General features: G+C 39.8%; 2 protein-coding genes across 3 annotated transcripts in view; one reads left to right on the top strand and one right to left on the bottom strand.

Moving 5' to 3' along the window:
* FBXL13 (F-box and leucine rich repeat protein 13) overlaps positions 1-17,324 on the top strand; it is a 280,181-nt gene that overhangs the window by 133,192 nt on the left and 129,665 nt on the right. For both annotated transcript variants that reach the window (XM_008055123.1, XM_008055121.2), the window contains 2 exons: positions 8,918-8,970; positions 15,315-15,415. In XM_008055123.1, coding sequence (XP_008053314.1) covers positions 8,918-8,970; positions 15,315-15,415 — 154 coding nt within the window. The remainder of the gene's footprint in view (positions 1-8,917; positions 8,971-15,314; positions 15,416-17,324) is intronic.
* Positions 1-17,324, bottom strand: part of LRRC17 (leucine rich repeat containing 17) — a 40,171-nt gene that overhangs the window by 6,781 nt on the left and 16,066 nt on the right. The window contains exon 3 of the mRNA XM_008055120.2: positions 5,868-6,779. Within this exon, the coding sequence (XP_008053311.1) occupies positions 5,868-6,645 (778 nt within the window). The 5' untranslated portion in view covers positions 6,646-6,779. The remainder of the gene's footprint in view (positions 1-5,867; positions 6,780-17,324) is intronic.

Below are 17,324 nucleotides of genomic sequence, written 5' to 3'. Positions count from 1 at the left end.
ACTTGCTAGTTGAAGCCACATCTGCTGGGCTGGACATGAGGGTGGATGACAGAGCAACCACTGTAGAACAAGCTAAAGTGGGTTAACCACAAATAAATTGGTAGAAAAAAATGTTTATGAGAACACCCTGAAACCTGGCTTAAGCAACGTGCCAGACCTGTGGGTGCTGGAAAAAGAATATAAATCGCAGCATCAACTTCAGGGTTGTCAACAATAGCCCTGGGTAAAAATAGGATTCACAAGTAATACCAGAAAATGCAAACCAAAACTTCAGTAGTGTGGCTTAGAAAAACATGAAAAAATCTTATTTATTGTATTGATAAGTAAAAGAATTCTTTAGTCCTTTTACCTTAGAACTTGAATGAGAATTGCAAATATTGATACAAAGTATGTTTGCCTTTGATAACAAATATATAAATACACATTTCCTTGGAGGAGTCAAATTTGATCAATGCCCCACATTTCTAGACCAGGCACCACATGATATTCATATTTCATGTTTACTGCTACCCAAAAGTCTCAATAAATGCCTCAAGAAATACCATATTTATGTGATTATCACCCCTAACAAGCTTTGTCCCTCCCTGAACCAAACCTTGCTGATTTTGGGGGGGAAATTAGGAAATTTCTCCAGGTAATTTCACCATTTAGTAGGTTATCTTGGTTGTCAACAACCTCAGAACTGCTCTGAAGTCTTGTTAGTAGTAAGAAAAGAGACATAAATTACCCTGTTTATCGCAAATTAAAAATTCTTAACTTGTTCAAGCCAGGGGTAAAATTGTGCCCTTAACTTCAGAGACAGCTGAGGGCAAATTACCTGCATAATTCTCCCAGCATGATGCTTCAAGTAAAATGACGCCTTAAAAATGGTAGATTTTTCTGGTAAATGTGAAACTAAAAGCAGTTTAAAGACTCTTACTTTCATATATTCTTGGAAAATCTATTGGTCTAAATATGGCATAACCATACCTTTCAACTAGTCCCACATTTATTCCCTTGGAAAGACTACGTTTTGTTGGCAAAGTACCTGTCTGTCAGTGAATAAAGCTATTATTTCTTTTTGCTGTCAGATGTTTAAAGCAAAAATCATAGTGATCTTTGAGGTCTATGTGGTCGGCATACATAGGTGCCCTATGCACACCATGTAACTCATCCCAAGTCACTTGGGAAAGGCTCGCTTCCGAGTTAGGGAAATCCAAATGCAGGTTTTCTGTGTGTGATCACATGCATGGTATACTTGTACAAAGCCTAAGAGAGTTCAATAATGGGAGAAAATACACAGAAAGCATTTATACATTCTTCTTGGTTAGTAGATGTATCCAGAATCTTGAAGGAAGAGATGACATTGCATGGAGGTCAATAGCTTGGAAACAGATTTACCGACTACCTGTATGACCTTTGAAAGGGAACTTAGCTTTTCTGTAGCTCAGTTTCATCACATAAAATGATGATAACAATAATACTTCTTTTAAGGTAGTGGGGAGTAAATGACTTAATGCATGTAAACTGTTATGTCTCAGGGCCACAGGGCATTTAGATGATAGCTCATATTAATTAACAATACTGCAATCACACTCTTATGCATGTTTTAGACTTCTTTAGATCCCATATAGTGTCTCACATGTGAAGGACAATAATCAAAAGTGCTGTATTACTACATTCTGGAAGGGAGCTAGAGATGAACATTGGTGAAAGCGTATTCTTAGTATTTGATATTTGTTACCCATTTATAGAATGAAATAAGAACAACTTGAATTCTAGTCATGATTTTTGACTTTTACGTACTTTCATTTTTAAGGTTGCTTAAATTATCGCTTTGAAAGAACACAGAAGGGCAGCCCAATTATCATCATCAATCTAAAGAACATGGCCCTAATTAATTAATAACAGGAGTACAAATGTGAGCCAATCTGTGTCTATGATATATATGTCCATGTATGCATATTTCAAAAAATATAATCTTGTGCAATTAAAAAAAAAAGAATATGGCCTTGGCCTCGTGTCAGGCACTACCAAAAGGTGTTTAATAGACAAGATCATTGCCTTTAAACTTATGGGAATCAATAATGTAACAAAGATGAAAAATAATGATCAAATGAATCATTAGATTTATATAAACTATAGCAAAAGTCATTTATATTAATGATATTAAAATACAATGCTACCCTTTAATCTTGTAATTTAAAAGTATGGGCTCTGAATTACATAGTCATTAACATTTGGAGGAACTTAAGTTGTCCTTTATGTATGACCTAATATTTTATATGTTGAACATGTAGGTCATAAAACTTTATATTGTGTCCTAGTAGATTATGTGTAATTTTTTTTTTTTTTTTTTTTGCATCAGGGTTTCACTCTGTTGCCTAGGCATGCAGTGGCACAATCAGGGCTCACCGCTGCCTTGACCTCCTGGACTAAGGCAATCCTTTCGCCTTAGGCTCCCGAGTAGCTGAGACTACAAGCATGTGCCACTACACCCAGCTAATTAAAAAAATTTTTTATAGAGTCAAGGTCTCACTATGTTACCCAAGCTGGTCTTGAACTCCTGGACTCAAGCAGTCCTTCTGCCTTGGCCTCCCAAAGTGTTGGGATTACAAGCATGAGCCATCATACCTGGCAGTTAATTTTTAAAGGAGAAGTTATGAATTTATGGGACATTTCTGGAAGGTTATGTTTAGACAACCATAGTTGAAGAAAGAAAGCAATAAAAATATATTTATATTTTTATAAGCTGATGTTTGCCAAGTTAAAAATTTTATAGAAAAAAGATAAAATTAAGCCAGGCTCGGTGGCTCAACCTGTAATCCCGCGCCTTTGGGAGGCTGAGATGAGTGGATTGCCTGAGCCCGCGGGTTCGAGACCTGCCTGGGCAGCAAGACCTCATCTCTATAATAAATCTAAAAATCAGCCGGGCGTGGTAGCGCATGCCTGTAATTCCGGCTACTTGGAAGGCTGAGGAGGAAGGATCGCCGGAGCCCAGCAGGTCGAGGCTGCAGTGGCCGGGAGCAGCCACTGCACTCCAGTCTGGGAGACAGAGTGAGACTCCAACTCAAAAAAAAAAAAAAAAAAAAAAAGATAAAATTAGAAATAGGTTAACTGAGGGAGGGAAAGGCCCAAGTGCATAAAAGCAGTTAAAAAAAAAAAAAGTATTTCCTAACATGTTATCTCTTCTTAGAGCACAGTGTAATCTAGCTGCAAAATTCTTAAATTTTACATATGTGGTATTTTTCTCAGATAATTAATGAACATAATCCTACCAACTTTTCTCTTTGACACCTGATACAGCAAAGGCAAGCTCACTTTAACTTAAGGGTGTAACTTCAGCAATAGCAAGTATTCAAACCCAAATTTAGGGTGGTAGTTTGTATTAGTTTTAAATATATGTAATTTCAGTTTTTAATCTCAGCATCACAAAGGAAATTCTAGTATTTATACTGATGCTCTTCAGCTTAAAACACTTAAGTACTTACCATAACTATCAGTGAAATTCTACTGAATCTAGCTACAGAGAAACGACATTTACTAACTCTTCTGGAATTTTATAATGCTTGCATTATTGAAGCAGTTGCTTGTTTGAACATGATCAGATTTGTTCTGGAAGATAGCAGGATGAAGTAGAGAGCTCACAGGCTCTAACTCAGGTACACCAAGGTCCATATCTTAGCTTGGTTGCTTACCTGTGAGACCCATGGTCAATTGACAAAATCTCTCAGAACCTCATTTTCTTCATCTGTAAATGGGAATATTAGTACCATCCTGGAAGTTTTGGACAGCATGAGTGTGTGTGGGGGGGGGGACGGCTGGGTACCTGGAGCATCGTAGGTACTCAATTAAAGAGCATTCTTTCAAATTCAGAGGAGTACAGAATGGCTGTCTCAGGTTATGATGTTATACATAATTGCTCCACTATAGCATCAAATTATATACAGTTCATAGGATATCTTAATAAGCAAACCTCTCTTTGCCACAAGGCTGTGGTGTGATCTAACCAGGTGCCACCTTTAGAGTTTGAGGGGAAGTTGAGCATGACATTGCTGAGAAATGAATAAATTTAATCCTGGCTTAGGTTGCCTGAGTCTTTGACGTTAATTCTTGCCTAACATTCTCCTGAGAGTAGCCAGGGTTTCTCTCTGAACTTTCCCTTTCTCTTGCCCTCAAAGAAATAAAACAAAGCAAAACCTCCCCAAATATGTGGAAGCAATGATACTATGCTCAATATCAGGGGTCCCCAACTCCCAGGCTGTGGATTGGTACTGGTCTGTGGCCTGTTAGGAACTGGGCTGCACAGCAGGAGGTGAGCCGCAGGCAGGTGAGCAAAGTTTCATTTTTATTTACAGTCGTTCCCTATCATTCATATTACTACCTGAGCTCTGTCTTCTGTCAAATCAGCAGCGGCATTAGATTCTCACAGGAGCTCACACCCTATCGTGAACTGTGCATGTAAGGGATCTAGATTGCACACTCCTTATGAGAATCTAATGCCTGATGATCTGAGATGGAGCTGAGGCAGTGATGCTAGCTCTGGGTAGTGGCTGTAAATACAGATTAACATTACAAGTGAAGTTTGGCTGCACAGAGACCATAATAAGTCAATTGCTTGCAGATTCATATCAAAACCCTATTGGCCAGTGGCAAGTGAGTTGATGTACTTCAATTGTACAGCTGCATCTGGTGGCAAGATTGAAGTCAGAATCAACACTTATTTTAGTCCATGCATGACCCACCCATTATTTTATCTATCACTTCTGTCCACACCTCTTTTTTTTGTGGTGAGTTGTATAATTATTTCATTATATATTACAATGTAACAACAAGAGAAATAAAGCACAAAATAAATGTTATGCACTTGAATCGTCCTGAAGCCATCGCCCCCTTCCCTAGCCCATGGAAAAATTGTCTTCCATGAAACTGGTCCCTGATGTCAAAAAAGTTGAGGACTGCTACTCTATATGACTCTAATCTAGTGACATCTGGCTTTAACTTAATATTACAGATAATTTATTAAATCGCACCAGAAATGGAACCTATAGATGTTATCATATGTTTTGCTATTGTAGGGTTGATTAGCAGATCCCAGACCACACTTTGAGAACGTCAATCTCCACTGACGCATACAGAGTATCACTAAAACTTCCATCTGTTTTCTTAGTTCACTTTATTACCTTGCATGTGAAAATCCTGCACAGTACTAGCCCAAGATTGTGTGGGATGTACAACTCAGTAATGAGTTGCAAGACATAGATTATATTCTAGAAAGATTTCTTTGGTTCTTGGATTAAATATTTTAAATTTAGTTATTGAAACTATTTATTGTTTTATTCTGGATAATTTGGAAATAATCAAGAAACAGGATGTGAACAAGTGTTTCTTAAAACCTTGGGACTAAATGATAGGACATGTAGAGGCCCCATCACAGCAGATGTGCTCTTGCTGTTCCTGTTCTGCAGGTGTTTTTTCCTTGAGGTAATCATCTCCCCACAGATGCACATCTTGTTTTAACTTTAATTGGTGTTGTCAGGTTATAAAAACAGCATTTGCCCTTTTTTTCATACTCATTGATTTACCTACATTAAATTGGAATTGTGATGAATTCCTTACAGCCACAGCTTATGATGAGCAAATGCGTAGAACCCGAATGGCTGCCCACCTGAGGATACTTCCTTTCTTCCTGTACTGTCTTCTGATCACTAACAACCTTGAGTCTGGACTCCAGAAAAATTTGCAGTAAATTCCATTGTCATTGGGGAAAGATTTCTGGTGGAAGTGATACCAGAAATTTCAAGGTATGGTAGGGTGTAGGGAGGATTATAAGATTAAAGAGCATTTTTAATCATCCATGGAAATGAAAAAGTAAGAAAAATACAAACCTTTCCTTTTGCAGTCCAGTGTTTGTATGGGAAACACATAATTGTGGCAAAGAGTTGAGTCCACCTCAGGCTTGATGACTGGGGGTCTTCCTGACACTTGAGGTCTTGGGTCCAATCGTTCCTTTTCTTCTTCATTACACAACTGTTCAGATTTTATCTGCCGCAGTTTTTTATTTTTTAGTTCTTGTGGGCTTTCACACTTGGCGTAGTTTCCCAAATTTCGATTCCTTGGAATCTGCAACATTGAAATAAGTGTTTCCATCTCACAAGTACAGTGCCAGGGGTTGTCGTAAAGACGCAGGTAGCTCAGGAGAGGTGTGTAAATGAACACCTCCTCCGTCAAGACCTTGATCTGGTTGTGCTGCAGTAAGAGGGTGGTAAGTTTGTTTAACCCAAAGAATGCCTCGCTTTCAATTTTGGAGATCTCATTCTGTTGCAGATCCAGGCTTTTCAGCTTTTTGAACTTGGAAAACATGTTGTTCTTCAATATGCGGATTTTGTTTCTTGCTAATAGCATGTGCAGCAAATCCTGAGGCCAGCCAGGCAGTACATAAACTAATTTTCTTTCTTGACAATCTAAGTATTTCTCATGGAGATACATGTACACGTCACAGGGGAGGCCTGGTGCATAGCGCTTGACCGGGTTGGAGCCTCTCCGGCTGCCACCCGCCCGGCCATGATTCGCTCGACTTCGACTTCTCGCACCACCTGGGCTTGCTTTGCGCAGCTCAGCAGCTTTGCAAAAGCAGAGCAAGATTACAATGGTAACCACGCGCATCCTGACATACAGCTGGCTCCAATTACTCTGTGTGACAGATGGAACAATGAAAGTATTCCTTTGAAATCCAACTTTGGGTAATCCTAACTAATGCAGTTCAGGAACAATGAGACCAGCCAGGGTATGTGGAGTTCCTAGGTTGGAAGAGAAAAGATATATGTATTAAAAGTTAGAAACCATTGTGCTATTTACAGGTAATAGCAGGCTTTTTAAAGGCAATAACCTGCTAGTTAATAAAGGCAATCACAGAACAGCGGCATAGAAAGTTCCTTACTCCCTTGCTTGCCTGCTTTGGAGGACAAATGTTTGTGCCCTGTGTTGGAATCAAGGCTCTCCTACCTGCTCAACTATATGAACCCAGGCTAGTTATTGAACCTCATCTTTTGCAAAATGGGACTGTAAAATGGAACTGAGGACACCTCTTAATATTGTTGGGAGGATGAAATAGGGTCATGCACATAAGACACTTCACAGTGCCAAGCCCAGGGGACATTCTCCATGAATGTTAGGATTCCACGTGCTGAAAACTGGGACCTGTGGTTCATCTTCACATTGGATTTCAGAAATTAAAGGGCTTATCCACACAGCCTCGAGATGTGCAAGCAATAGTAGGACTGAATGACTGTCCTTTGAGCTTATTGTTTTCTATCCTTTACTGTCTCCCAGTCACCATATTGAGTGTGGGCTCCAGAGATGCTCAGAGCAAATGGCACTGTCCTTGTCATCTCCTGCCCATCTAGGCTCAAATGTCTCCTTCTTAGCAAACTATTGGCCCCATCTGAAACTCCACCCCATATGAAATATGCCCCACTCACTGGATGCTCCCAATCCCCTTTCTTGTTTTATTTTTTCTCCATAGCACTTATTATCTGTCAATGTAGATATGATATTTTACTTCTTTTATGTACTGTTGTTAGTCTCCTGCCAACTAGAAAGTAAACTCCATAAGGGAAAGGATTTTTGTATATTTTGTTCATTGTTATATTTCCTTGATAAATATTTTTTGAACGGATGAATTACTCTCAGTATTCTATTCTGTACAAACATCTCATAAACTTATATTGTTTTGGGAATCCATTTTTTCCTTAAGTATTATTGATGACTTCCAAGATCTACACATGTTTAAGAATTGTTTTCCTTTTTAAAAAATGCTAAAAGTATTTCTAGTTTGTATATATCGCTAAGGACACAGTCCACTCTTGGCAAAGGAAGAAATGCTCAAAATGGATTTATAACTACTAACATGTCTGCTGTTATTAGCATGGGGCTATGTGGTTATGAGCAGCAGATGTGTTTTCATTGTGGCAGTTTGAATGCCAGGATCACCCCCTGCTTTATGGGGTCTGTTCCACCTAGAATGCCTTGCCTCTTATTTGCTTCAAGCATTCCTCCCATTTACTGGTTCATATGTCCTCCCCAGCTGCTTCTCTTCTGTCTCAGATTTGGAGTTTTACTTACTGTCTATCCAGACTTAAGGTATTGTGTGTAATGCTTTGCTATCTAGCTATTTGTATACACGTCTGATCTTCCCTGAGAGAGCATAAGCTGTGCAGTAACCTCTGGTCCCAGAGCTAATCAGGCACTTAACCTCTCCAACCCTCCACTTCTCTATTTACAACGCATTAGAAGTTGTATGCAAATCTAACCTAAAAAAATCACAACAAATATTTTGCTTATGATTATGCATGCTGAGTTATTTATAATGTGCATACTGAAGTATTAGGGAAAAGTGTGCTGGTGTCTGCAACTGACTTTGAAATGCATAAAAAATATGATGGATTGAGGGGATGGATAGAGAGATGGATGAATGGGTGGATATGTGTTGAAGCAAATGTAAAATATACATTAGAATCTAGGTGGTGTGTATATAAGTATTCACTGTACAATTCTTTCATGTATGTTTCAAACATTTCATAATAAAATGTTTAAAAATGAACAAAAATGCATGCATCAAAAAATCAGGCTGGTTTTCTTCAAGTGTTTCCAAGCTAAAAGCTCTAATTATACAATATTTTCCCAAAGTAGGGATTTTCTCCTTTTTCTTTCCTCCTATAATCTTCAAACAATAATAAACATGTATATATATTTTTAAATTCTGAAGCCAAAAAAAATCATTTTTCTGGGAAAAGAAACTATATACTTAGAGCACATTACTTGCCAAGGTTTTTGTTTGTTTTCCAATGAATGCATTTCATTGACTGTAGGATAGAAAAACTTTAAGTTTAAATATTTGTAATATGTTGTTTAGTGATGTGTAACTGGTTTGATTTAGGTCACTGTAGAAACTTGCAAGAGTTGAATGTCTCTGACTGCCCAACACTCACAGTGAGTATAAGCAGCTTATTTTTACTGTTGTTTATGTAGATTCAGACTTGCTACATTGGAGTGCCAATATGCAGAATACATGCCTGTGTGCTCATTTATAATTCAATGTGGAAAAAAGCAAATATGTTAAACATTGGCAAGAAATTTAACTCCATCTGTATAATATTATTAATCGTGTAGATGCAAGCCCAATGTTGGAGCCTCTGGCAAGCAGAAATTCTTCAACGATTACACAAAAATGAATGTTATTTATATTTAATGCTATTTATATGAGACAGAAAAATTGGAAGAGATGATTGGCTCACTTTAGTGGTCTTCATGGCTATCAATAACTGTGCCAAAGAAGACAGAAATATATTCCTAGCTGCTTCCTTTCTGATCCCTGTCTCCAGACATTTTCTCTGTCCCCAATCTTTCTTCCACTTTGTGAGCACATAATACTCTTTCTAAAAGGCAGATCTGACCACTTTACTTCCATCTTCCATCAACTACACACAATCCTGTCATCTACACTATTGGATAAAGTCAAAGCTCTTTTTTTTTTTTTGAGTTGGAGTCTCACTCTGTCACCTAGACTGGAGTGCAGTGGCATGCTCACGGCCACCACAACCTCGACCTGCTGGGCTCAGGCGATCCTTTCACCTCAGCCTTCCAAGTAGCTGGAACTACAGGCACACACCACCATGCCTAGCTCATTTCTTGATTTATTGTAGAGATGAGGTCTCATCAAGTTGCCCAGGTTGGTCTCAAACCCAGGGACTCAGGCAATTCTCTCACCTCAGCCTCCTAAAGTGCTGAGATTATAGGCGTGAGCCACCTTGTCCAGCCATCAAAGCTCTTTAATATTACTGTACCTTGGAGACCCTCTGTGGTTTTGCTTCTGCCTCCTTTTCCAACCTCATCTTGCCCCAGTTCCTGTGTACACACTAAACTGCAGTAATCACAGCTGCTGCACTTCCTTTGCAGCACGCTCCAAGTTGCTACTTGCAGTCTTGCATTTGCTCTCGTTCTTTGCTTGGAATGCCCTTTCCCTTTGTCCTCCAGTGTTACTTTCCTCTTTGTCAAGCTTTAAGACTTCTTTGACACATCACCTCCTCTACTTAGTCATCACTGGCTCTCAGGGCTGAGTTCACTGCTGCTCCTCTGGGTTCTTGTCCTAACCACAGTGTTTTTGCCACCTCCACTAGCCTCAGAGATTCAAAGGGCAGGAAATGTGTTTTATTCTTTGCAGTAGTCATAGCACACAGCACAAAAGTTGGTATATAGTAAATATATACAGTAAATATTCAATGTTGTTTAGCAAATGCAACTATATGGAGATGCTTAGAAGGCAGTGAACAATGTTGGCTAGAACTTGAGATTCCATCTTGGGTTGACACCTATGTATAAACCATAATTAATGTCATAAGAGTGAATAAGATCAACCTAGATAGAAGATATGAGAGAAGAGGACTTAAGGTTCAGCCATGGGGATGCTGACTTTTAGGACCAGGCAGAGGATATTAGGCAGGAATAGAAGTAGTTGAAAATGGAGAAATATCACAAAATGCAAGTAAGGAGTTTCAGAATACAGTGGCCAAAGTGAGCAGGTAAGAAAAGGACTGAATAGTGTATCCTAGTTTGAGAGTCAGAACAGTTTGAGTGGGATATTGGGGCAGAAACTAAACTGTAGTGAACTGTGAAGTGGACGGGTGAAAAAGTGAGACATTAGACACAAGTCAATCTTTCCAGAAAAGTGACTGGAAGGAAAACGGGCAGGGAAATGAAAACAGGTTTATAGAAGATGAAGACTCATCTGGAGCAATTAATGGAGCAAGGCTTTGAGGAGATAGGGGGGGAACAGAATGAAGAACCTTGTTGTATAATGCACCTCATTAAGTACCAACTCCAGGATGAAGCCCAACCCGTTGGCACAGATGAAAAGACTTCATGTACTGGCCTCTCCCTGATACCTCCCAGCCTTATCTTTATTTTATTTTAAGGATGTGGGGGTACAATTCCAGCTTATCTTTACATAGCTTCATCTTTATGCGTTTTTTCTTTCAAATTTCTACTCTATTTCAATATTGAACCACTTGAAATTCCCTGAACATATCATGCTATATCTGTCCCATTTTTCTGTTGCCTAAATGACTACACTTTCCTTCCCACCTTCCCCTTTCCAACCTGGATTACACATGCTCATTCTTTAAAATACTCTTCAACTCCATTGGGTCTTTTATTCATGTTTTTTCAACTGACCTTTTAAAAAGCAGCTTTGCCGGGCTCGGTGGCTCAGCCTGTAATCCCACGCCTTTGGGAGGCTGAGGTGAGTGGATTGCCTGAGCCCGTGGGTTTGAGACCCGCCTGGGCAGGGAGACCTCATCTCTACAATAAATCAAAAAATCAGCCGGGCGTGGTAGCGCATGCCTGTAATTCCGGCTACTCGGAAGGCTGAGGTGGAAGGATTGCCGGAGCCCAGCAGGTTGAGGCTGCTGTGGCCGGGAGCGGCCACTGCTCTCCAGTCTGGGTGACAGAGTGAGACTCCAACTCAAAAAAAAAAAAAAAAAAAAGCAGCTTTATTGATGTATAAATAAGTTTATGTTTATATTGAGATTAAATTTATCTATTAAATGTGTACAATTTAATGGCTTTTTTGGTATATTTAGAGTTGTGTAACCATCGCCACAACAAATTTAGAACATTTTCCTTTCCCCAAAAGAACTCATACTCATTAATAGTCACCCCTCATTTTCTCTCAACCCTCCAGCCCTATGCAATTCCAATCATTTTTTGACAGAGTTAATTTCTCCCTCTCCTCAGCTTCATCTGTGATCTCAGTACTTCAGCATTTATGCTTTCCACTTTTTATTATAATTATATTTACATAAATATCTCTCATTTTAGAACTAAGAGCCCTCTGAAAAATCTTCCTTTAGTATTTTTTTCCATAAAATTCATCCTCCCATTTCTGTAGGAAAACATCTTTCCAAAAGATGAATGACATCATATAGATGGATAGAATGTGTACATAAAAATATTAAAACTCTCAGAATTTTCACTCCTTACCTCAACAAATTCAGCATTAAAAGTAGTTGTTTGATCCCTGTCTGACAAGAACACAGAGAACTGCTGTAGACTGTAAACTAAGCATCTTCTTGGCGGCTTCCACTTTAACATAAATAAGCTGCTTCTTTATGTTAAAAAGTGCCCTCAAGGATGATCCACAAAAAATGGAGGCATAGACAGACATGTTGAAGACCACATCAGAGGAAAAGTGTTCCATTTTCTCTGGTTGTACTCTAACTTTCTCCCCCAACAATGTGAACATGGGCTCCTTCATAAAGAAAGCTTTGAAATCTTGACTGCCACATTTCCTGGATGTCTGCCTGTGGATATAATTGTCATTTGTCAAATGGGTTCATTCTTCTGTGGAAATTTTTAGCACCTATGAGGAGGAATCTCCCCCCAAAAAGGAATTATCTTTTGGCTGGCAGCCTCTTGGAGTACGGGCTTCCCCCGCTAGGTGAGTGTTCTAGGAATCTATCAGCATCAGTATACCAGCTAACATTGTTATGAGAGGCTGTTTTCGGTTTCAGTGATTTTTTTTTTTTTTTTTGAGATTCTTTCAATACATTTGCCCATTTCATGAGTGATTTACATGAACAACCAACCCATCCTCTGCTGAATGTTCAACAGTTTTGGACCAAAAACGACATGACCTTTGCTCCCCACCCTTTCTAGTCACCTGCTCTCGCTCCAAGCGACTTTTTATTGTTTTGATGGATGAAAAAAGTTCTCAAAGGGAAACATTTTGCTGATGTGGAAGGGGTGAAACAAAAAACAGCAGAAGCACTAAAAGGCATTTTAACTGATGGATTCAAAAACTGTTTTGAGCAGTGGAAAAAGCATTTCGATATGTGTATTGCATCAAACAGAGAATCCTTTGAAGGTGACTGAAATTTAAACATGTAAGAATAAATACACAATTTTTAATAAATAAATTCTGGGTTTTTTGGGTCCCCTTGTACTATGGTAAAGATATTCTACCAGGTGTTAGGAAGAAGTTAAAAATGAATCAATTTTTAGTTCTTACCCTCAGGGAACTTCAGTTCTGTACTTGAGTAAAGATCATATTCTTTGAATTTGGCCTTCTAACAGGAAAGTCAAAACAATGCCATCTGCATTGAATTTGTGAACATCAAAGTCTTTTCCAATTTGGGAGTCTAATAATATAAAGGGCTGATAATTTTATCCAGCTACATTTTACTATTGTTTTTTTCCTTTGAGACATAGAGTGGGACACAGACTTACATTTAAGAAGTTGGGTAACATTCATTCAAAGTGCTTTGATTTCTTAGTCAGTCTTATGAAATATATTATATTCAGAAGGATTTCAGTACATTGTGGACAAATTCATAAGCCATTCTGCAATGCTGGCACTCTAACAGTTTTAGTATTTATGTGTTCAAACATCTGTGGATTAAATCCTGAGTTTTTTAAAATCCTGAGAATGGGAGTGGTCTGAATTTGATTGGATACCCAAGCTCCTCCAGATAGGAAAATGCAGAGAATGGATTACCTCCTCATCTCAAAGGGAAAGTCAGGGTTCTTTATGGTTCATAAATCATACCCCACCTTCCTCTTCCTGGCCCCCACATTTTCAAGTTCTTTGTGGCTGCCTCTCTAAGGCAGTTTTAGCCAACTCTCTCGTCTCATTAGCATTTGCCTAGGTCTTTCAGCAAGTGCAGAGTCACTTTGATACTTGACTGGCATGCTGAACATTTCAGAGACAGATTTTCAGTTGTTCTCTATTTTTTTTTTAAAAAAATTGTGCTGTATACTTTTTATCTATCCACACATATTCAAATCCTACATTTTGGTGATACACAAATAGCTGGCAGCTTGAATGCAGTAGTAATTTATCAAAAGCTCTGCACGAGTACTCATGCAGTATTGGCACATAGAGGCTATCCTATAGCAGTGTTACAGAGATTTACAGCTTAAAATAGAAACTTGTATTCTCTTTATGGTATAGTTTGCCAGCAGTGTAAATCAACCAGTTCCTGTCTGAGTGGGACAGATGTTCTGACCTGCAGTATTTTAAAAATCCTTATCTCCCGGAAATAGCAAGGAATGGAATGTTAAACATCAATAATCCTACTAAAAACAAATCTTTGCTATCCTTAATGGTGTTGGGGTGGCCACATTGACCATGAAGAATTCTTCTCCAAACCATGTCTCCTAGTCTGGTGATGATTTACCTCTTCCAGACAGATACCTGCAATAGCCTATTCTTTCTAGGACTGATGTAAAGTTAAACATTGCATGAACCACAAATTCTTGAAATTGGCTGACCTGTTGGGTGTTCCTGAGGATATTAATCAGTCACCATTAAATAAATAAAAGATCTGCTGCTAGGCCAGGTGTAGTGGCTTAGGACTGTAATCCAAGCACTTTGGGAGGCCAAGGTGGGAGGATCACTTGAGGCTAGGAGTTCAAGACCAGCTTGGGCACACATAGCGAGAGCGGCATATCTACATATTTAAAAAATTATTCAGCCACAATGTCATGCACCTGTAGTCCTGGGTGCATGCCACTGTATATATAGGTGTGTGTGTGTAAATATGGACTCAGATTTACTGAAGTCCAGTTATGGAGCATGTTTACTATTCCTGTCTTTTGTAATTATTTTAGTAACTTTTAAAATGGATCAGTTTTTAATCACTTTTCTGCATCTGAAGAGTCAAGAGTGTTTGACACTTGAGCTCAAATTTCCTGTCATATAGTTGAACTTTTTTTTTCTTTGAGTCGGATCTAACTCTGTCTACCAGACTGGAGTATAATGGCTTGATCATGAGGATCACAGCTCACAGCATCATCAATTGCCTGGACTTAGTGTGCTGAGCCTTCCACCTCAGCATCCCGAGTAGATGGGACTACAGGCACACACCACCATACCCGGCTAACTTTTTGACTTTTTGTAGAGATAAGATTTTGCTATGTTGCCCAGGCTGGTCTCGAACACCTGGGCTCAAGTTATCCTCCCACCTCTGCCTCCAAAGTGTTGGAATTACAGATGTGAGCCACTGTGCTAGCCAAGGGTTTACATTTTAATGAAATGTCATTGTGATGGAATGAGACTATTTCCAAAGAAAGGGGAAAGGAAGGAATAATGAAGCTTCAAGCAAAACCATTGGCTTCTATTTAATTTCATTTCAACTAATATCAGATAAAGACTATGAAAAGACCAACTTTTGCATATATTTTTTTCTGGGACAAAAAGAGAGATGGTAGTGAGATAATGGGGAAATTGCAAAGCCTGTTTGAATTTGATATGATTCTTTCCTCTTTTTTAAATGCAGGATGAATCAATGAGACACATTTCTGAGGGCTGTCCAGGGGTCTTGTATCTCAATCTGTCTAACACAACTATCACCAACAGGACGATGCGACTTCTGCCAAGGTAATACCTGTGTTACTTGTACGACAGTGAAAATAATTATGCTCCAAGAGGCTCTGGCTTACTTTAGCAGGCCCCAAAGACAGTGCTCTGTTTGTCAACATCCCACCACTGTGGCATAGTTATTCTGATAATGGGATTGCTGCATTCAAGTCCCCAAACTAGTAGCTGCACTCTCCCTATTTGGTGGACCCATTTTGAATAACTGGTCTTCTGCTGTTGACCAGCATTTTTGTCACTCTTATAGCTGTGTCCCCAGTAACTTGAGTTAGACTTTGCCAATCTCTTTCTGGTTCTTCTTTGTGGGCATTGGAGCCTGCCTCCTAAATTCCATTCTGGTGTCTGGGACCTCTCTACAATAGAATGCTAATATCCTGCCTCACTAGACATTAAGCACTTCTGTCCCAGATTGCCATGTCTGGCTACCTGTTGAGACCCTCACTACCTCCAAGGAATCTGAAACTAGTTTTTGACTGTTGATGGTCTGTTGACAACCCTGGATGTGAATATTGCTTCTCCTCAGGCAGTACTTCTTTGGAGGAGAGGGGACAGAAGAACACAAAAGTTAACAGAATATTCAAATTTTATCACAAATTTATGTCAATTACTCTTTATTTTCACTATGGACAGCTAATCAGGAAGAGTATCTGATCACATTGGGAGAGATTTAAATCTGATTTTGGGAAAACATTTCTCAAACTATTGCAAAAGAATGAACTATTTTGAGACTATAATTTTTGAGAGCTTTTAAAAAATAATAGTGAGGCTCTCCTCCCCCTCCTGCCAACATCTCCGGAGTTTCAGTCCCAGCACCGCTGCCACCTCCCAGCCGTGCGCCTTAGGAGTCTCACTCTGTCGCCCAGGCTTGAGTGCAATGATATGTTCCTGGCCACCACAGCCTTGATCTGCTGGGCTCAGGTGATCCTTCCACCTCAGCCTTCCAAAGAGCTGGAACTGTAGAATGAAGACAACCCAAGACTCTTCAAAATACAACCTCGATTTTGGGAGTGTCGGCATTCCTGGAGCACTGACTGACAGATAAATCACTTGAAACTCCAACTTGGACTTCCGGCAAGATGGCAACGGGGCAACCTGGTCTGTGAAACCCTCTGCAAAGGAGAACTGCAGTGGGTCTCTGGCTCTCACCCCGGGGGCTGTGGACCCCAAAATCACAGCCTGCTCTTTATACAGAGCTGGGCCGTTGCCACTGCTGGGGCATCGCAGTGGACTGGACAGCCACTGCAGTGCAGATGCTACCGCCACAGCTGCTGCAGCCACTGCAGTCACTGCCGGTAGCACATTGCACCACCCAGGCCGGAGGTGATCCACGACTTCAGTCCTTGAAGCCCCTTCAGGGAAGATCTGCTAGGATCACTGCCACCTCTCCTGCGACCGAGACGTCCTGCCGGCCATGAGTCTCCTGCCTGTGCCCTCAGGCAGGCATCCATCTCCAGTCTCTGCCAGTTCCTGTCCCCACCCACCCCCTCTGGGGCGAGGAGCTGAGATAGCACCACCTGCTGACGACTCAAGGTAACAACACCGAAACGGGAGAAACAAGCTTGAAAAGGACATAGGCCAGAGCGGTGAACGGAGGGTGATCTGAACTGTCCTTCACAGCAGACCAGGGGCAACTGACCCTAACTGCAAACTAATTTACCTGCTTGAAAAGAAAGCTAGAAATCAGAACTGAAAGGACATTGGACTTAAACAAAAAGTCTCAAGTGTGCTTCATTGATTCTGTTAGTTTAATGACTTAATTCTATTCCTACTGTATTGTTCCTTTTTTCCTGCATCCTTTTCTTCTCTCTGTAAACCTATCTTTGTACAGAGGAACAGCACACCAATAAGGTGGTTGGTTAGCTTGTATGTTAGCATCACTATATGTTTTATTTTTTTTTGTATGGGAGTTGGT

This window comes from Carlito syrichta, unplaced genomic scaffold (assembly GCF_000164805.1).
Source record: "Carlito syrichta isolate Samal-C Ts95f unplaced genomic scaffold, Tarsius_syrichta-2.0.1 Scaffold301691, whole genome shotgun sequence".
Lineage (NCBI taxonomy): Eukaryota > Metazoa > Chordata > Mammalia > Primates > Tarsiidae > Carlito > Carlito syrichta.
This window is presented reverse-complemented; position numbering and strand designations above follow the sequence as displayed.